General features: G+C 35.3%; 1 protein-coding gene across 5 annotated transcripts in view; it reads left to right on the forward strand.

Moving 5' to 3' along the window:
• Positions 1 to 19,340, forward strand: part of Dop2R (dopamine D2-like receptor) — a 334,717-nt gene extending 315,377 nt beyond the window's left edge. For 3 of the 5 annotated variants that reach the window (XM_036371918.2, XM_070110388.1, XM_070110389.1), the window contains 7 exons: positions 2,316 to 2,428; positions 11,533 to 11,785; positions 11,959 to 12,266; positions 13,297 to 13,530; positions 13,835 to 13,969; positions 14,397 to 14,497; positions 15,627 to 19,340. In XM_036371918.2, the coding sequence (XP_036227811.2) occupies positions 2,316 to 2,428; positions 11,533 to 11,785; positions 11,959 to 12,266; positions 13,297 to 13,530; positions 13,835 to 13,969; positions 14,397 to 14,497; positions 15,627 to 15,838 (1,356 nt within the window). In that variant the 3' untranslated portion in view covers positions 15,839 to 19,340. The remainder of the gene's footprint in view (positions 1 to 2,315; positions 2,429 to 11,532; positions 11,786 to 11,958; positions 12,267 to 13,296; positions 13,531 to 13,834; positions 13,970 to 14,396; positions 14,498 to 15,626) is intronic. The other 2 variants (XM_036371919.2, XM_036371920.2) reach the window with 2 other exon arrangements.
• The last annotated feature ends 3,372 nt before the right edge of the window (positions 19,341 to 22,712 follow it).

Raw genomic sequence — 22,712 nt, forward strand, 5'->3', positions numbered from 1 at the left:
TCTACTTTATGTTCTTATTGACATGTGCTTTACATGTTCAAGCTTTTCCTAGAAGGCATCGGCGCTGGCAAGCTGAGCGAGCAATTGTTATGTGATAAAAGTTCTGCAAGCATTCATCTTTCCATAGCACTAACAGTCAGTTTGTCAGCGCACAATAATAGACGGACATTAACAATAAAAATGTAATTCGCAAACGGACTCTCAATGACAAAACACTGCATTATTTGTTCAGGAGAAATGAATTTCACTAACGCTCTCGTAATTTTCTCAAATGAGTTAGACATCCAATGCATAATGAAGAGCATAAAATTATATTTTACTGTTTTTACTGTGCGACTCTTTGAGTCCGTTGCCAGAGTCAAAGAAATCAAAAATGGTATGGAATGAAATTAATGTAGCGGGCTAAGCATTCATTTATTGAAATTTGCTCTTAAAAAATATCTAAGTTTAAAAATTCTTTCTGGTAGTACGAAAATATAACATGAACTTTCTAAGGCTTTGTTACTACTGTCTTTGAGTGTATGACTGTGAACTACATTTATATTGACATTTTAACACAAATACCGGCTACTGGGTCAATCTTCGTAATCTAGGAATTCTAGGAATAAAAGACGGTATCTTATACCACATAAGACTTGCTAACCTACGGTTTTAGCGTTACATCAACTTTTCGCAAAACAATAGTACGAAATTTACTATTGTTCGAGTGGAGTGATAAATGGAGTTTTTAGAATAGGGTATTTATAGTTAACGTGCAGAACTGGCTGACCGGAATACTTCACCTTGTATGCACATGTATCGCAAAATGAACGCCATTATTTGTTGAGCAGTCTTAAATGCGGCAATAAATCTTCCATTCAGTATTATTTGTATAGCTAAATAGACGCAATTACATTTGAACACGCGTGGACACGCAAATAAACGCATGCAACACTAATATAATTCCGCTGTTATCAGGCAAATATGAGTCATTTCATTACATATTGAGAACAGTGTGTTTCACAAGAAAGATGACAATATTTCAAATTACATTGCCGCAATGGTTGGTCACAGTGCGGTTGCCTTTTATATTTCGGTATTTGGCAATACTATCCATATTGAGAGAGTTTTTCGTACAAGCGCTTCTTGTATTGTATACAGTAACTTAATTAATTTATCTTGGCCAAAAAATTAAATTAAATCGCGAACATTTTCGCTCAATTATATTTTTCAACTTTCGACATGGATTAACTCCACAACAGTGCATCAATGAACTTATTACAATTTTTGTCCACAGTATTTATCAATGGTATGGAGAATTCAATCGAGATCGTACATCACTCCAAGATGAATCTCGTGAATCTATGACATAGTGACAGGTGATGAATCGTGGATTTACGCGTTTGAGACCGAAAGTAAACAGCAGTCGACTGTATGGGTGTTTCCAGATGAGCCGAATACAACAAAAGTTGTTCGCGTACAAAGCACTTCCAAGCTAATGGTTACCTGTTTTTTGGTACACAACCATTTTTATGCCAGTCGTCTTAGAGGAAATCAGGAAAACTAACCGCCGAAACCCGATCCCTCTTCACCACAATGATTTGAGCTCTCACGCATCGACTGAAACAACTATATTTTTGAGCACTCAAAACATAGCTTTGATAAGTCATGGCACCGAATGATGAAATATTTTTTCCCTCTAAAAATAAAAACATTATTTAATTATCATTGCCAAATAGTAAATAAATATTTAAAGTGCACATATGAATTTTTTTGATTGGGTTGTCCAATTAAGCGGGATCCTTGTAATTGAAACGAGTGGAGTATATCAAGTCAATTGTCTATACAGATGAATCAGTAACGAGCAAAACTAACTCAAGAAGCGTTATTGTTTGGATAGCGGACGTTGAAATGGAATGGTTCCAGATGGGCTTTCGTTGAAGTAAATGCCATAAAATTGTGTTTGTTAAAAGTTTTATATAGTGGTAACTTATACAAGTAAAATTACCAGTAGTTTTGGTCCACTCCAATAACACGTGTGTTCGGATGTTATGTCTAAATAATAAAAATAAAAAAAATAAGTGTAGGTAATGGGCAAATTATTTGTTATTTTATGTTATAAGTTTATGCCTATTTAAATATGTAAATATGTTAGGTAAGTATACCGTATATATATATACATAAGTACATATGTACTCGTACATACTTTTATATGAATTAGTTGCTTAGTTAAATTAGTTGATACTTAATACCTTTGTATTTACTTGATTACTTGATAATAAACCATCTATTAAAATTTTACATATTATATTATACAATAAATTATCTTCTTACAGGTAAATAGAGGACATTGGAACCTTCCGGCGTTCATATGTGATTTTTATGTAGCTATGGATGTGATATGTTCAACATCATCGATTTTCAATCTAGTGGCGATATCAATAGATCGGTAAGGGATATCATAACTTTAAGTGTTAAGAAAATTTATATAAATGCTGTACGATATTTGAACGTCTTATTAAGTGTAATGATCACAAAAATTTAAAGACCCTACTCAAAATTAACCGATTCATCGGAATTTTGTACACCTAATAAACTTTTTTAAGAAAATTTTAACTATTAACCTCCTAGAGTTTCCTTACCCAATAGTAGTTTCAACTGAAGTTTTAAGACTGTTTTTTGCCCTGAGGATTGATTGTGTATAGTTTAAGAAGGACCGTAAAAGTCGCCAAAGCGAATAGTGAATTGGGAGCTCCAATATGGATTCATTTTAATAACTTTGAATTTAATAGTTTAACGAACTGCTCATAAATAGAACCATGACATATAAAATTATGATTAAAATTAACCCCCGCTTCACTACGACTCGGATCAATTTCACAAACGGAGGGATTTCAACTAAATCCTGTTTTATTATTAATTATACCCTGAAGAAGGTATATTAAGTTTGCCATGAAGTTTGTAACATCCAGAGGGAAACGTCGGAGACCCTATAAAATACATACATAAATGATCAGCATGATGTTTCTCTCCGTCTGTATATATACATACAGTTATATAAATAGGGGGATCCATTTCGACGTTCCCTACTTTTTTAAGGAAAAATTACAGAAAATTTAAATGTAGTGGGAAATCCAAAGAACATTTTTGTTATTTATTTTTTGAAGATTATCTCTTTCAAATGTTGGCACAGATACGTCTCAGATAGTACATCCGTTGAATTCGTTTATACTATACAAAAGTAAAATTATCTTGTCACCAAAGTGTTCTCTCAATAAATCCATTGATTGATGCAAAGAGAGGGAAGTGAAACCACCGCCGAAATCAGAAGCTTCAATTTCCGGTATCACCACTCGCCCACAAACCACACCAAACTAAAAGTTGCTACGAACGGCGCCGAATCGAATCTTCACGGTCTTCGTGTATTCTCTCAGCTACTGCCGCTATATTTTCTGCACTGCGTGCTGGATATGGTCTATTCGATTATCCAATAATGAATGCTGAGGCTCAAAATGGGTAATGGTGTTGCGAATAGTACGCTCAGTAAGCCGATTATGTTGACCATAATTTGAGCGAAGCGCGCGAAACACATTCTTTGCAGAACGTGAATTTTCATAATAAATATGAACGATTTGTAAAGGTTGTTCAGGCGTAAGTCCATCCACGATGAAATGTCAAACAATACTGAACAAAAGTACTATGATAGCTTGACACGGCTCACGCGTGATCCTGTATACCAAATCACAGTCTTGTGTCTTATTGTGGAGCTTAGTTATGGAAATTTATGGCAGTGGTCCGATTATGTCCATCTGCAATACCAACCGTCTTACGGTACCAAGAAATATGTGTACCAAGTTTCATAAAGATATCTCAATTTTTACTCAAGTTACAGCTTGCACAGACGGACGGACAGACAGACAGTCACCCAGATATCAACTCGTCTCTTCATCCTGATCATTTATATATATAAAACCCTATACCTAACTCGATTAGTTTTAGGTAATACAAACAACCGTTAGGCGAATAAAACTATTATACTCTGTAGCAACTCGATCTGAAATTTTGCACCTATCCTTGTCCCACTAAGAAGGTACTTATCTGTCGGAACGGCCGATATCAGACCACTATAGCATATAGCTACCATACAAACTGAACGTTCGGAATAAAGATCAGTGAAGGATAATATAGCTTCGGTACAACCGAAGTTAACATTTTTTCTTGTTTTGTTCCATTTTACTGACGGATTTTCTAACATTTTTTTAAAACATTCATCGTGTCAAGTATGGATATGTGATTTAGTACAGTTTATCTGAAAATGGACTTTCAACCTCCTTATTTAGCTATTAGCCTTAAATTCTTTCGTTTAGAACAATTTTAACTACCTACAAGTAGATAACTTTCATAAGTTGTTCCGTATGAGTTTAGCGGAATCGGATCATTGTATAAAATATAATATCAGCTAGCGGTTATTATTTTGAAAATGCTGCGTTTTTTTTACCATTTTGAAACTAATGTGGAAAATAAGTTTATAAATCTACATCTACAAGTAGATCAGCTTTACCCATTTACTAATATTCAATAGACTATAAGAAGGCAAGAAAAAACATCTTAAATCATTAATGTATTCTGAAGTTTGAAGTTAAGTTCGAACAAACAATTCTTATTAATCTGCAAACATAAATCGCTAAACAAACATATCTATTTTGAATATTAATTGTTTTATTAACTATAGCTAAAAGTTTTAGGCTTGATCTTAGGATCGTAAATCCATTCTTTCGGTAAACTATTAAGCAATAGGCACAGGTACTGATAAAATTTGGGTGCTCTCTATTCTATTTAAATCTTTTTTCGAGCTTCTTCAAATTTGTTAAAGTTGTGATATCAAGCAGAGAATAATATCTGCGGACTATGGATGTTTATGAAGTATTGGATGATAAAATTTAACAATATACTTTATTTATTTAATATATAGCTGTGGGTGATTATCCATTACAATTTTTCTTAAATAAAAATTTCATCATCAAATTTGGCCCTCACAGTTAAAAAAAAAATCACTCACCTTTATTTATTATCGCCTTATAATATGGCCGCAAACAACTCGAGGCGCATTCCTCAGAACATTTATTTGAAATAAGCAGTAAGGAGAAGGTCACAAGAGGTAAAATTCTCGAATTTTACGTTTTATTTCCAGAAAAGCACTTATTTTTCAAGTCTTTATTCGGTATTAGTTTTGCCTATTTTTTTTAGAATGAGTCCCGTGTTGTTATGTTCATAACCGAAACAGCAACAAAGCTATATTTTTTATAACTACTTGTAGGTATAAATATAATACCTCTGCTATCTTTCTTATGCATGACGAAGGTGGTTATACCTAGAAAAATGTTTTACCTGAGTTGTGAAATTAAAATTCATAAATATCTGATAGTTTCTTTTATATAAATAAGTGACGGCTATTTACTTTGATTTCCCGTTAATACATATACCGTGTAAGGAGAAATCGCCTTCGCTCTAACGAATAAATGTCATTAAGCCCTCTGTGTGTAGTTACAACAAAAGTGCCGGCATCTCAGTGTCGAGTGTAAGGCGTTTCCTGGCACCGTTTGCAATTGTATGCTTTTAGCTACGCAGCATTCACTTTTCACAACTCAGGGTACACAAATTAAATTTGTATTTCATTATTCCTTCGTCACTCAAAGAAAGCATGCAAATGTAGTTTTGCTGCGTAGCAAAGCCGCTTGCAGCATTACAAAAGCCGAACCGTGAACGCTTCAGTCAGCGGCACCTACAAGGGACTCGGCGAGGGAGCTGTGCATAAAGATGACAATAACGGTGACTCTAAAGGCACGCTTACGCATTGCTGAAATCAAGGAGCTCGGCATAAATACGTCAGTTGAGCATTCCCCGTCCCCAACCTTGGCATTTTAGTTCGGCTCAACTGCTACAGAATTGTGACAGAAGAGCACTTTATTTCAAATATTCCGCTCCGACAGTACGCACATTTGCATCAGCGAACGCTTGCAAGCTTAAATGCCTTCTAGCAAATTGTAATCAATCAAAATTTAATTAAATCCGACGAAAGAGAAACAAAGTGACGAATATATTCATATATTTCAAATCATAAAAAAAGAAGACGAAAAAAGCTGAAAAGAAAATTAAATACATTCTCCATTTTTTTCACATTATACTCGGCGTCAGCCTGACCTTTAGGATATAGTTACGCATGTAGAAGTAGTACTTGTTGTAATTCTAAAGCGAAAATTCACGCTTTTTGTAATTTTATACTCGGAAACCACAAACACCGGTACGCATTTTTTGCTCCTTTTTATTTGTATTTTCGCAAATACTGAATTTAAGTGGCCTAAACTAAAAAGGTCTAGCCAGCTATAAATATCTTCTGATATGACCGGTACGTAGATATGACCTCAGACACAAAGATATGCCTAAACCTCAGGCAATTCGCAATACAGGAGTAAAATGGTTTTCACGAAAAGAGTGGTAAAAAGGCAATGTAATTTGAAAGTCTTGATTTGAGACATGGAACGCTCGAAGTCTTCTTCAGAAGAGATATTAAATCAAATTGTTGTGATTATTAAAATTTTGTATTAGAAAATATTATATAAATTTTAAATAAGGCTCTTTGGAACAATATTGATATTAAATTACATTTTCTTTACAACCAACATAATAATAATATTTTACCGGTTATCATAGAGACTTAGGTAAGGAAGAGGTGGCTAACAATGTTACCAGATTTTCGTATGGATGTTTAATTATTTTTTATCAAGTAGCTTATCGCAATATTTAAGATCCATCAATTTAGTGGTATATGAAATCCTTTTAACCAGCTTTGACAGAGAAATTTCGATCACGTATTTTAATTAAGAACTTCGCGAGTATTTCTAAAAACGTGGTCCTAAATATATATTAAATAAAAATATATATAAATATATTGTATATTTATCAGGATAATAAGTTGTTTGGGAGTATTTAGTTAGATAATACAGATAAATCTTAGGATAGAAACCCAGGAATTCAGGGTTAAGATGGAAATCTGCTGATAGAGGAGGATTAATAATATATATATTTATTTTTTACTACAAACTAATAGTTTTTAATAAACTTCGAAAATATAATATATTCAAGATTTTAAGAGAAAATCATTTTCCAATTCATTAAAAAAATGTTTACTACATATATGTATACTTTATTGCATCAAGAAGTTTAAAAAATGGATATCCTTGTTTACTCATGAACACCTCAGTAGACTTGACATTGTCAAGACACACTTCCAACCTTAGGTCAACACTAACATCCTCGATCATTCCTCAAAACCAACGACTTTCACTCTTCCACCGGAAATATAAAAAAAGTAAATATGTCTCATTTTGTGTATATTTTATAAGCATTGTTATATTTCCGCTTTTTAAATTTTCTTTCAACAATTTAAACAATTTTACCAGGGGCACCAACTTTTCCCTATCGTTCCCTGTTGGGCATCTTGGTACAATACAACAACTTCGCGGCATATATTATTCCGCACTTTCGACTGCCACCAATGTGAAGCCTATGAAAACTTTAAATAAAAAATTTCCGCTAGCCGAATTTTCAAACCAAGTTCCGTAATCGATCGATTTTACAGATTTCAGCAGTGGTTCTCAGTTTGGGATTGTAAGTACACCGATGTTGCTTTTGCGTGTCACACCGCAACTACAATAGTATGTCTGTCAAAATTTTCAGAAAATTTTTAGGCAATATTTAAAAAAAAATTTAATATAAAATAACATACCTGCTGAAATTTCACTCATTTGCTCTTTCTTGAAAATGTATGTAAGTATATATATTTTTATACTCTTGCAACATATTGCTACAGAGTGTAATAGTTTTGTTCACCTAACGGTTGTTAGTCTCACCTAAAATTAATCGAGATAGATATATAAATGATCATAATGAGGAGACGAGTTTAAATCCGAGTGACTGTCTTTCTGGACCAGTTCATAGATGAGCGTAATCGGACCACTAGCACGCCCACAAAACGCCATTAATCAGAAACGTTTAAAGTGCTATAACTAAGCCGAAAATTAAGACACAGAACTAATATTTGGCTCAACGATGTAACTAAGGAGGGGCAAATGTGATTCGAAAATCCTGAAAAAGTGGGCGCCGCCCCCTAATAAGTTTAATGTATATATCTCCCTTTATTCGTTTGGTTTGGCTATGTAACATAGCAAAGCCCATATATTTTTAACTCTTCTTACGATTGTGTAAAAATAGGTGAAATCGGATTATAACACCCCCCACTCCCCCTATAATGGGTTTGTTAAAAACTACTAAAAGTGTTATAAATCAATGACTGAATGCGTCAAAAACATTAAATTTTACACCCAGGATGGCACACGATTGACGACGACTTAGACCGTGGGCGTGACACCGCCCACGTTTAGGTGAAATCACATATCTCGGGACCTGCTTGACCGATTTCAAATTCTTTACATAACTTTTCTGCAATATTCCCATATTACAGTGCGAAAATGGAGGAAATCAGATTACAATTTCGTCTACTTCCCATATACAAATAAAGCATAATGAATGTTGAATTGTTTTACAACATTTTTTAAAATACAGTTTTCATAACACCTGAAGGGATTTTCCTACTTTGATCCTTTCAAGTTGCAAAAGTATAAAATGTTCGGTTACACCCGAACTTAGCTCTTCCTTACTTGTTTTCTGTTAATAACATGTCGTAAAGCCAATAATAGATAAAATCAGGTCAATACTACTCTTATCTCTCATATACGTAATCAGTAACGCATGTTACAAAAGTATGAAAGGTCCGGTTACACCCGAACATAGCCTTTTCGAACTTTTTAAAGATAATAATTTTTTAATCGGTTAATTGCACCCAAAACCGATGCAATTATTTAGAATGCAAAACATGCAGGTAGTACTAAAACGGATAAAAATCGGTATTTGGTTAGGTTAGGTTAAGAGGTCGATCCTAATAGGGATCTCACTTGGACAGCTTAGAACGCCAGTCCGTTGTGATCGCCGACCAGCGACTGGTAAGCGCACACGAGGTCCATTGGTCCAGTGCTAGAACGCAAGACGCCAATGGAGATCCAACTCGGTCCCATTCCAATGTCTACGTGGCAAGGGTGCCTCCTCTGGCTAGCTCATCGGCTTTGTAATTGCCAGCGATTCCACTATGACCAGGCACCCAAACGAGTCTAATGATAAAGTAGTTTGATGCTATTTCTAGTGGAGACAGACACTCCTTGATCATCGCTAGTAATGCTCTGTTGTTGAAGTTAATTTTTACCTCGTTAAAACAGGCTGTACTTCGTAGCAGTACGTCTACCGTCACCTTAATACCAGCCACTTCTGCCTGAAAAAAAATACAGTGATACGGTAAATTTAAGCTAAGACTGACGGATAGCTGCGTACAGAAAACTTCTTCTCTAACCTTCTTTCCTAGCTTCGAGCGGTTTTATTCACAGCGCTCACTGCGCCTCTTCTCCAGCTACTTCTCACCATCCACATACCTCTCGTCGGTATGTGAGCAGAGACAAAGCCGCCACGAATGGCCTCTGCGAGAAATTTCTCCAAGTTTTCAGGAATGCAGTTGAGCCTTAGAGCACACTTCGCAGCAATATGCATGCCGGCAATGTCCACGGGTGCTATGCTTAAATTGACATTAATTGGTATTATTGGTGTAGTCCGTAGTGCAGCGGAGATGCCGATGAGAGCAGCTCTTTGAACAAGTTCAAGCTTGTAAGCAAGTGTAACCTTTTCCAGCGCCCTCTACCAGACTAATACACGAAAGAACATTATTGGCTTGACTACGGTGAGAGTCCCTAACTTTTCCCTATAGCTCCTCTACAGCAATATAAGACAACCGATGCCTTCTCGACGCTCTCCTCAATATTTGGCCTCCATGAAAGCTTTCTATCAAGGATAAGTCTTAGGTATTTCCCCTTATTAACAAGTTGAACAGGTGAACCTCCGAAAGATGGCAGAGTCATGTTTGGGATCTTATACCTACCAGTAAATAAACCATTTTATTTTACTTGGGTTGACGGCTAAGCCGCTTCTACCATAGACGCTGAATACCACGTTGAGGTACCCTTTCGGTAGCTCGTAGACAGTATTTAGAAATTTTCCTTTAACAACAAGAACAACGTCTTTAGCATAGGCTATCACCCGACAACCTGGTACCTCGAGGTCTTTAAGTAGGTCGTTAACCATCAAGATCCAAAGCAGTGGAGAAAGTGCCCTGCCCCTATTCACCTTTCGGGATGTCTTTGTACTCGTAAAGAAGACTATACAGGTTGGTTGAAAAGTTTCTGCGCTAAAAATTAAAAAATTGCAATGATCCTCCAATACTTTTATGCCATCCCTATAATGACTTTCCGGAAGCTTTGAAAAATACCCGTCCACGGCTGTAATAGCTTCTTCATTCGACGAAAAACGCTTTCCACGAAAGAATTGTTTCAGGTTTTTGAAGAGGTAGTAGTAACTGGGCGCCAAATCTGGTGAATACGGTGGAGGCTCAAGCAATTCGTACTTATATTCGTGCCTTAATTGCCTTAATGAAAAATGATTTTTTGTGCTGCAAACCAGGCCTTTTCTCACGACTTTTTTAGTCAAGCTGAAAGGCTGCAATAATATTCAAAGTTAATTTTTTTACCTTTCTGCAAATAATGAATCAACAAAATTCCTTTTGCATCGCAAAAAACTGATGCCATAACCTTCTTTGATGATCGTTGTAACTTCACCTGCTTTGGATCTGAACAATCAGCTTCAGTCCATTGTAAATGTTCTTGTTTTAATTTAGGATCATGGTGGTAGATCTAAATCTCATCAGTTATAAAAACGACGCAAGAAATCGGTTTTATTCTGCTTAAAACGCTCCAAACTATGCTGAGAAATTTGTTTTCGTTCTAGTTTTTGTTGAATTGTTAACGTGTGCGGCACTAACTTCCAAACAGCTTTTTCATATGTAGTTCTCCATGTAAAATATGAAGTAATCGTTCGTCCGAGATGCGTATTTCATTTGCAATTTCACGCTTAGTCAAACTTGTATCTCAACTTACAATATAAAGACTTTCACAACGATTTCTGGTATGATTGCGGTTTTTGGTCGTTCTTCGCATGGATCGTCTTCAAGCCTCGTACGACCATGTTCAAATTCACCTGCCCAAAATTCAACGGTGCGTTTTGAAGGTGAGGACTCCTTATACACTTCTAACAACTGTTCATAAATTTCCTTTGCTTTTATACCTATCAAAACAAAGAAACTAATCACAGCGCGATATTAAATTGTTCCCATATTTAAACAATACTCTAACACGTCAACCTCCTATTTCTTTGTGAGAGCAGAAGCTTTTCAACCAATATTTGGTTAATTGGTGACAAAAAAAACAGTTCAATAATACCAGTTATGGAAAATAACTCTCTATGGCATTATAAGTTTTTTCTCTCGGAAAATCTTTCATATCATCATTATTAATAACTTTTTATGTAACGCTATGGACTTATTATATCTCTTTATTTCAGGTATATTGCTGTAACGAGACCCATAGAATATGCGAAACATAGAAACAGTGCACGTGTTTGCCTTACCATCCTATTAGCCTGGGCAATTTCAGCAGCTATCGGTCTACCTATAGTTATGGGCCTCAACAACACACCTAATCGCGACCCGGGACTTTGTGTATTCTATAACAATTTGTTCATTCTTTGCTCTTCGCTAACCAGTTTCTACATTCCCTGTATTATTATGGTTTTCCTATACTGGAATATTTTTAGGGTAATTCAAACTCAATATAAATTATTTAATTTTAATGCTTTTTTAAAACAACAGCACTTTGCCTATATACTTTAATTTGTACCTAACACTCATTTTAGATTAATTTATGACTTTAACATTGTCTATATTTGTCTTCGCTTTTGCGTACGCTTGTCCACCTCTTTAAACAATAGGCACTAAGTATGCGAGCGAAGAAGCAACGCGCAGCACGGAGGCCGCACCTATCGGAGCTGACGGGTGGCAGCGTCATTGAGAATGTGGCACAAACGCGCAGGCTTGCCGAAACGGCGCTAGGCAGCGACAGGCACGCGATCCGCATAATTCCTGATGAGCCGGCGACGAACACAGCGTCGGGGTCAAACGAGGAGGAGGAAGATCCCGGCGGTAGTGCCATTTCGCCGGACATCGACGATTGCCATGTCATCGTCAATGACAAATCCACAGAATTTATGCTAGCCACCGTGGTGGAGGAGACTGGCATGTAAGTGACAAAGCGCCAACAACAATAACACTTCAATAGACGCTAGTTAATTACAAACACACACAAAAAGCAGTAATAACTAATGAAAGAGAGCTACAAAAAAATTATTTAAAATGTAAAATAAATTACAATGCGATGGAGAGACACAAAAGATGGATAATTAGTAGTAGATAAATGAAAACCTCGACTAGTTCCTGGGGCCAAATGTGATAAGTAATAATCACAAAAGAAATTACGAATTTATCACTCACTTTTATATAGTATATGAGAACAAAAGTGTCTGAAATGTTAACAAAAAATATGTTTAAATTTCGAAATTTGCATTTATTGTTAATGTTCGCAAGGAAAGATCTGGTATACAAAAATAACCAAAATCGAAATTGTGATAAATTATTACAATTACCATGATTCACAGTTCGTTTGTTGATAACTTAGTTTGGAGCAATCTTGTCTCAATTATTGTTAGTGTAGTTTTGTTAAGTCCTTTCACTACCAGATGCATATTACTTAAGGTTAAGATAAAACTATGCGAAAATTAAAGTTCATGTTTACTCAGAGATATTCTTGGGATCCGAAATATTCAAAGGAGTTTTTAAAGAGGTGAAACTCTACCTGTTGCCTTGAATAACACTAGACCTCAGGACTTCTATAGTTTTTGGCTCATCTCTTATTGAAGTTAATCCATTCCCTGTACACTAAAAGAATGGAACATGGAAACAAGGTTTTTATTAGGTAACGTGAATACGACTATATTAAGTCAAGAAGAACAACCATACCGCTGACAACCCTCCACCTACACAGCCATCTGAATACATCTCTTAAATATTATTTGTTATTTTCCCGTTTTTCATTTTGTACACCGCTATCCATCTGGAAATACCACAAACACGCATCGTTGCCACATCCACAATGTCAACATAAATTAAAAATACGCTGCAAAAATATTAAAATGAAAAATTGTAAAAATCCAATCGAAATCACATCTCCACGCCGCGCTTCACGGCCATGCATGTCCACTGTTACCGCGCAGTGTTGTAGCGCAGATCAGCAGCCCGCCACAGCTTGTGGTGGCCGATCCAAATGGTAATCATGATTCTGGTTATGCACCCTCAAACGTTGATGATGTCCTTGCAGGCGCAGCCGCCGATTCGTCACCGCCGGATAGCCCGGAGCCTAGTGGGACATACAAACGGTCCAGTGTTAGCAGCAGTAGACGCAACACCGCTACTGGTGATTCGCCCGTCAAACGTGAGCCGTCTCTCAGGTAAGGAGCACCGCTGACCTTTCCACCACCGTACTTAGTATTACTTATCTCACCCATAACCCTGCCAGTAGTGGTTCCTCATGCGTTCCATCCGCAACTAATACATTATTTTAAAAGTATAAATAATGGTATACATTTTGTGTGGTTTGATTTGAGTTGCGTTGAAAGTTTTTTAAATTTATTAGCGATTAAGTTTAAATTTGTATTTTCTCCCAACTTACCTGTAATATTTTTCCGACGCCGACCCTGTATATATGTAATGTACATATGTATATACGCTTCGGCGATGACTGCGTGCACACAGTGTTGCGATGAAGTCACTGTCCTTCGTCCGCTGCGGGGTTCAAGAAGCAATGACACTGGCTCGCAACGACTCTACACTGTCAGCAGCGTCAAAGAGCTCATCGCGTAAGGACAAGAAAAATTCGCAGGCCTCGAGGTAAGTAGTGGCCACTTAGTTCAGTGAAGTGACGATAAAGCATACGCTGGTAGCCAGCGGTTATACCCAACACACCATGGCTACAGCGTTTGCTTGGCATAGCCGCTGGCTACCAAACACTTCACAAATAAAAGTTAAGCAAGCTGTATTAACATCTTTTTGCATAAATCTCCAATTCACCGCTGTTCTCTTTCATACGCATGGCGTGTATCTCGGATCTCGTTGTTCTGCATAGCACTTCTCCATTTTGCAATGTCCAATATTTTATTCGCAAAACTTTTTCTTTTTCCCTCATTTCAATGCGCTCCGGTCTCTCTCGCCTACGACTGCTACTTCCCACTATCAACTGACATTTTCGACTGCTTCTGTCCGCACTCGGCGGTCCCTGCTCACCTTTTGTTCGGGTATGGAAATTGGCTCGCGGCAGGTTCACAATATACAAAGTCCACAAAGCTTCGAAGAAAAAGCGCGAAAAGTCGTCGGCGAAGAAAGAACAGAAAGCCACCAAAACTCTCGCCATCGTTCTGGGTAAGTACCGATAAGTTGAGCATGAATACAAATAAGTCAAAACTAGCCAAGTAACTTTTTAACCGAATGCTGCCAAAAGTTGACGTTCAGCCAAACTTAGTTATGCGGATGTATTGTACTCTGCTTAATTAATAGAAGGTTGCAAGGAATGTTTAGAATGAAACAGTTATATTCCAAATAGTTACAATGGAATAACTGTTATTGTTCCTTTCACAAGTTGGTCAAGATGAACGTTGACATTCTATTCAAAAATATTTTAATTTATTTTTAGAATGGTTTAAGGTTGTTATGCGGTTTGACAACTCGAAACCTAAGTGATGGAATTTATGTTATGCACTGTCGTGTTATTTTGTTTATGTTTCTTGCTGCCGAGATCCATCATTGTCAACCTATTGGGTTTAACAGATTCATGCTACGTTTAAGATTTTAATTATATATATTTCCTCAAGCGTTAAATTATTATTGATATTTTCACTACCTTCATTAATAAGGTTTAGATAAATAAGCTATGAACCTATGTATGTTAACAATAAGTTTAATGGTTAGCCAAAAACACAAATTCCGCATTTGTATTTTTTCATAGAAGTACTGATTTTTATTCTAAATGGCTGCTAATTTTATTAAGAATCAATCTTCGAAAAACTATATAGAATCAAACTTTTACCTTTTTCGCCGTTGGGTAACAACTTCAACCGTGTTTGTTATACGGTTACGAAATTATCGAAAATAAGGCTTTAAACAAAGTTTTTTTTCGATTTTTCCAATTTAGACACTTTTATATCAAAAACCCTTTTAGGAAAATTTTAGCAGGTTCCTAAACCGTGTCAGTTGCAATAGCTTCGCTTTTTTACAACTTCGACGCCTCCCAGTGAATTGCTCGATGAATCGTCAATCCTTTTTATTCAAAAAAAATAGTTATCAAGTGATTTGTTCTTTAGGTTATTTAAAAGTGATTTAAGCATAAGCCATCTCTTTTTAGAGAAAATCTTAATAAGAACAGATATTACCTTCAAAACCCCTACAAATAAGAACTTGGACTAGTCAATATTTAGAAAAAAAAAAAAAAACTGAGAGTAATTTTATTTTTAAACACAAATTATAAATTATTTCCTTAATCCGTTTCTCGCAGGTGTTTTCCTGGTTTGTTGGGTGCCTTTCTTCACGTGTAATGTCGCAGATGCCATCTGTGCCATGCTCGACATAGACTGGCGGCCAGGCGTTACCGTCTTTATACTCACCACCTGGCTGGGCTACATCAACAGCTTTGTCAATCCCATCATCTATACGATCTTCAACCCAGAGTTCCGCAAAGCATTCAAAAAGATCATGCATTTGGGGTGATTAACATCATCGCTGATCGGAACAGTCTGCGCTAAAGTAAACGTAAACGACTGCAAATACTTTTTGGTGATGGTAAGGGTGGAAGCGAGCAAATTATTTCTTCATTATAATAGCAATAACAAAAACTACAATACTAACACATGCATTGCCCGTCGCTACGACGTGAGTTGTAAGCATTACTTCGCGATTTTATAGACGACAACAACCCGCACATGCAACTAAATCAACAACAACAACTTGAAAATATAGACTCATATAATAATTACAATAACTTCAGAGTAGTTCTGGTTCATTAAGTGAGCTAAATGAAATTGGAGACTTTTGGTCGGTCTTAATTGCTGCCTACATTTTGTAAATTTAAATATATAAATATTGGGATGAAAAATATTTATATGTATAGCAGAGAACTTAGTAAGTGTAGTACCTCTAGCTGTAAGGAGAAGTAGTATTGAGTAACTGTGATTCACGGTCTACAATTGCATGTACATAAAATAATGCCCCGTCTAAGCTTAACGGTTTGTAAATAAGTATACAAGTATACCTGAATGCTAATATATTGGCATTATATACATGTATTCCATTTTGACCTGTGTACAATATGGCGGATGAATACGTAAGCATAAGAGAGAGAAAGCAAAAGGTGCGCTTTCGATAACTGTACTACAGTTTATCCTCAAAGAAAACTAAAAACCTCTCAAACGCTTTAAACAAGTCTCACCGCAAACTCTCTCTTCTATCTCCTAAATTTGTGATGAAAGTTTTGTTAAACTACATACATTCCCATCGTAAGTAATACTCAATTAGGCTCTCTTCAGAGAACCGCGTTATTTATGTAGTTTGTTAAAGCAACAACAAAGTTATCGAGTTGAATTGATACAAGAAAATATCCGGATACCTCAATAAAGTTATATAAACGCTATCTTCAATGCTAACAAGTTTTGTTTTTCATACTTTAGACCAGTTTTGTAACTGGCTCATATGAGAAATTTCACTCAAAAAATAATACATAAATACTTTTTTTTTTGATGTTTAAAACTTAAGACTTGATTTTATTTATAGAAAATTTAATGCTCGAATACTTTTTCCATCAAAGAAGGAGACACAATTGCGCATTTGACAGTTTCGGGTTCATATTAATTAATTAATTTTGTTAATTTTTAAGATTTCTTAAAACCCTTTTACTCAGAATTATCCACCATATTGTACACACATATATACGCATTAACAGGCATATGACCGAAATTTGTAATGTGCTTGCTCGATATAGCGCTATAATATTAAGAAGAAAACTTATTTTCCAAAAGAGTAAGACACCAAGAGGGCATAAGCACATAACTACTTAATTAGGGAATCAAATTTCTCACGCTAGTAAAAGTAAAAAACAATATTTTAATAGCATCGAGTCAGATTTTTACCATCATTTCCCAATTTTTATTCAAGTCGAACATATCATCAAATCAACTTACAATGAATTTCGTATAATCTCGAACACAAACCAACGATAGTTTCACATATCTTGAGAACGAGCGATTCCTTGAACAATAAAAATAATTATCAAAACGAAATATTGTAAAATCGGTTCACTAAATGGCTCGTATACTTTATACATAACTAAATATGCTTTAATTCTTACTTGGAGCATGAAAGCGTTGGTTTTCATAACAGCACTCTAATAAATATATTAAAATAAAACCGAGCGTAAACTGATTTCCCAAACACATACAAGTACCGCAAAAAGAAGCCCCAACAAAGTGTCCCGTATCTCAAATTAGAGAAAATATTGCCTCATATCTATGAAGGACATTGCCAGATTTCCAAAAAATCACGAAAAATCTGCTGCTCTTTCGAAGAATCAAAATGGCAAAGTAAAATGAGCCCCACAACGAGACTTTTGCGGCGATTTCTTTAAGCGGTTCCGGAAAGAAACTAGCGTAACTAAATAAGAAAACTAGTAAAACTCGAAATGAAAGCAATTAGAAAACTTAATTACTGAATAAAGCCTATTAAGTGCAAAATTCAGTATATCATACCAGATAGAATTAAATTAGTTTAGTTAATTATGGAACAATTAATCTAAATGAATGATCAAAACTCATAAGAAATCATCAGGGTACTCAAATAAATCAAATAAATAATCATAATTATCAAATTAACAGTTATAGCAAATGTAGTTATACATATAGTTAAGAAGGGATTAATAAAGAAACAATGTAGAGCCTAAAGCATGTATATACAGTTAGTTGATAAGTATGTATGTATGTAGCTAATTCCAATGCCGTTGCAAAGGCAAACATAGAATTTGTTCAGTTTTAATGACCGTCCTCTTAATTGTTTCTATGCGACAAATAATTAATTATACACAAAACAACAAATACATATATATATATATATATATATATATATATATATACTCTTAATATTAAATGCTAAATGAAGATGTTTAACTTTAAGAAAGCAAGAAATCTCGCTTGAGAAAATGCAAAAAATAAAACAATAACTGCAAAGAGTGTAGAGAACGAGAGCAGCGGTAAAATGCTCAACATTTTTGTACTTTCCTATAATTTTGTTACGCGATTGAATAAATCAATTTACGGTATTTGTGTTTAGATTTAAACTATATACTTATACAATACTTAGGCATACACAGTTGTTACAAAGTGACAAAATAGTTAATCGATCAACTCTAGATAGACTTAAGGCCCACACCCAGTTACGTACCTTGCGAAGACATGGCGACAAATTCGACACTGTGTATGTGTATGTAAATACGGCTGAGCAAACGGTACAAGTGCATATGTACTTTTTCATATACATACATACATATATATAAGTGAGTAAATAGATACATATGTACATACATACATAAACATAGATAAATGAACTGTGCATTGCGATGAGTAGCATAAATTCTTCCAAAAGAGACGCTTATTAAATTTAAATATGTTAATTGATTGTAATTAATTACTAAATTATGTATGTTCAACACAAATATAATTCATATAACGTGTGTATGTAGTAGAGTTGTGTTGGTGAGCAACTTTTTCAAATAATTAAGTGAGGTTTTACTAGAATTACCCACACAAATACATACAAATATATGTACATATGTCAAATGGAAAATTGTTGTCGCCTCACACACACATAATAACAAGATTTCATAACACACTCGCAGCCATGCGCGTTTTTTCTTATTCACTTAATAAATATAACGGTATGGCACGTCATTTTTATCTGGCTTACATACACACACATACAGATACACATATTTATAGTCATTATATCAGAGACGTTAAAAAATGAAGTATGCATTAAGCGAAATGAGCGCAGGGTATTAGTAATATTATTGTTTTTAAATAAATTTGAATTTGTTAAAAACCAAAACCAAAAACCAAAACAACATGTTACAATACTATGTTAAGGATTTTAAAATACATATTGAGTAACGGTGGTAATAAATATTATAATCTCATTAATAAATTTAAATTCATTATCAAAAAAAGGAGTCACATAAGTATCAATAAAAACCTAATAATATATTAATTAAATTAATAATTAAAAAAAATTAATCAATTTTGATAATTATGTTTACACAGCCTCTAGTTGAAAGTTGATTTAGATGGAAAAGGTGAGTACTAGGGCGATGGAGGTAAACTCCAGACAATACAAATTTTTATCCCTAGTTCCAAAGATTCCATGGAGTATAGATATATTTCTATAGCTCGGTTCAATTGTGTTGACTTGAAGTTAGAATAACAAGAAATGAAAAGATATGTTCGAGTGAAGCTGTATATAGACATGCCACAGAAGCTATAATACATACTTTTCCTAAAGATTCCATACAAGAACTTGATTTCGATCGGCCAGTTTGTATAACTGCTATATGCTATAGTAGTCTGATCTAAACAATTTCTTCGGATATTCTACCGTTGCTTTGAACAAGAACTCATGCTAAATTTCGTGAAGATATCTTGTCAAATAAAATAAGTGTTTCATATATTAGACGGAATTGTAAATCGGTATTTATTATAATTTTATTATTATCCTCACTCACTAACCCATAAGTCAGCCAAAGTGATATTGCCTATGTAGGAGACTAGAGCAGATTTATTTTTTAGTGTGTGACGACAGGCATTTCCAGGAAAGATACTACTAGCACCCTAGTGGCATCACTGAAACCTGTATATCAAAATCCTGCGCTATCATGTTTTAGGCATTCTACAATTATGAAAACATATAACGGTTAATTTTTTAGACGTGTCGTTTTCAATGAGGCAATAATATTTTCGGAGTTAGTCTTTTTGACAACTGTTACTTGATTTATATTCAATTTGGTTTGCCATTTTTTTATATCTAGACTAGAGTTCGTTTTACGGGGACTAAAGTTCACTGTTGCACGAGTTTCAGGCCGTTCGTGGTGTTTTCTTAACGAGCCGTAACTCTAACCGCATTACATCCAAGCTCTTCTGAGACATAAAAGTAAAAGTCCAATCGTTCACTTTGACTTACTTTTCAAAGAAAGGAAATGATAAAAGTTTACCACTCGGGTACTAAGCACAATCTGTTCTATATATGTTTTACATTTGTACAAAACAATGCATTAACTGTTGGCAGCATCGCATGTGCCTGTTGTTGACACTTTCGCTCCTCTACAGAACAGAAGGTGCAACAAACAACACAACAAAAGATCCCGAGATAAGTTTGTCGCTGCACAGAAAACCGTGTCACATGAAAGCAAAGTTTGTGAACTTGTTTAAGTGCGTAATTTTCCACATTATTTTCTCGGAAACATCCTCTTTTCAATGCTTACATAATTAAAACGAATCGGATATTTCCTCCTTGTCCAACAAAATTCACTCATATGTTAACACGTTTTTATAAATTAGTTTACAACTTCAAAAAATTTCAAACAAGACATGGGCCCAATGCATAGTATAGTTGAAGTGCAGTAGAGAAGACTGTTTAAGAAAAGAGATACGTATAAATGATAGAATAAAGAAATAATTTGCAAAAATTTGATGAGGAGGCATGCAATGATTCCACCGCGTCAAATTATGTAAAGCTGGTGCAATTTGGATCAGTGATTACATATGCAAACACATACTTACTAATGAGTACTCACTCTTCAACATCCAGCTTTCCAAACGTTCGAGCTGATGCCAGGCATTCTCCTAACATATCAAAGTTAGGCGAAATGATCTCAAGTGCTCTTCTTCTAGTAGATAGTCCGGAGTTGCATTTATCCGAAAAATAAAGTGCTCTCTTAGCCATATCAAAAACTGAACTGACTTGATATAACTTGAAATATTGTGAAAGTATCAAAAGAGATGACAATTAATCCCCAATTATTTTCGTCTTCAATCCCAATGTTCTGATCACCGCATTCGCTCGTTGTCCCCTTTTTTCATTGGGAACGAGTTTAACCACAGAGAAGTTAAATAAATTGTAGCTTTTATATGGAGAACGAACTTCTAAAAGTTTGAGAACAAATGTTTTGCCATACAGTACAAAGGACAACTCAAACAATGAAAGATAAGATTCAATACAACCTAAAAGACACATTAGTTCTGTTATGTGAAGGCTTGGTACCAAAAATAGACGAACTCGGATTGTATCCTCTCTTAGAATCCTAACATAAAAAAAGACGTGATAGGAGTGAGCTCGAGCGAATCTCTATATCAAATGCTCCTGTAAATCATAAGCAGTTGAAATGTGTGAAAAATTTCAAGATGTCTGCAATAAAATTTCATATGAAATAAGAAAAAAAGTCCGTTACTTTTATACTCTCGCAACATGTTGCTACAGAGTATAACAGTTTTGTTCTGCTAACGATTGTTTGTATAACCAGTAAGGAAGGGCTAAGTTCGGATGTAACCGAACATTTTATACTCTCGCAAAGTCAAATTGTATACTCGTTTGAGATTTCTTTGTGGATTGGCTGATATTTTCGGTAGAAGGTCAACTATAGGCACTGGGGTCCACATATTTAGTACTTAGGGGCTTGAACAGTTCCGGTTCGAATTAGACAATTTTTGGTCACAAGGTGGCATACTTTAAACGTATTATTCACGCAAAGTTTTACCCCGATATAATCATTGTTGCTTGATATGCATAGTGGAAAGTGAAAGAATCAAATAGAATTGAAAATGGTGTTATATGGGAAATAGGCGTGGTTGTAGTCCGATTTCGCCCATTTTCGCACTATAATATAGAAATATGAAAATAACGTTATGTACCGAATTTTATTGAAATTGCTTAAGCAGATCTCAATATATGGGTTTTCACCTAAAATTGGGCTGTGCCACGCCCACTGTCTAATTTTGAACGCGGTTCCTATAAAGTCATCTCATACCATCCCAGAGATAAAATTTAATGTCTCTGGCGTGTTTAGTGCTTGATTTATCGCGCTTTTAGTAGTTTTTAACAGTACCGTTATATGGGGAGTGGGCGGAGTTGCCAACCGATTTCAACTATTTTCACACCGTCAATAGAAGTGCTAAAAACATTTGCTTCCAGGGAATTTTGTTGTAGCACTAGCGGTTTAGGAGATATGCACATTAAACCTATTAGAGGCGGGACCACGCCCACTTTTTAAACAAAAATTTTAACTGCAGATGCCCCTCCCTAATGTGATCCTGTGTACCAAATAACAGTCTTGTATCTTATTGTGGAGCTTATTTGTTTTTGATTAATGGCGTTTTGTGGGCGTGGCAGTGGTCCGATTACGCCCATCTGCAATACCAACCGTCTCACGGTACCAAGAAACCTGTCCAAGTGACCAAGTTTCATAAAGATATCTCAATTTTTACTCAACTAACAGCTTGCACGGGCAGGCGGACAGACGGACAGATGGACGGACGGACAGACAGTCACCCGG

This window comes from Bactrocera oleae, chromosome 5 (genome assembly GCF_042242935.1).
Source record: "Bactrocera oleae isolate idBacOlea1 chromosome 5, idBacOlea1, whole genome shotgun sequence".
NCBI lineage: Eukaryota > Metazoa > Arthropoda > Insecta > Diptera > Tephritidae > Bactrocera > Bactrocera oleae.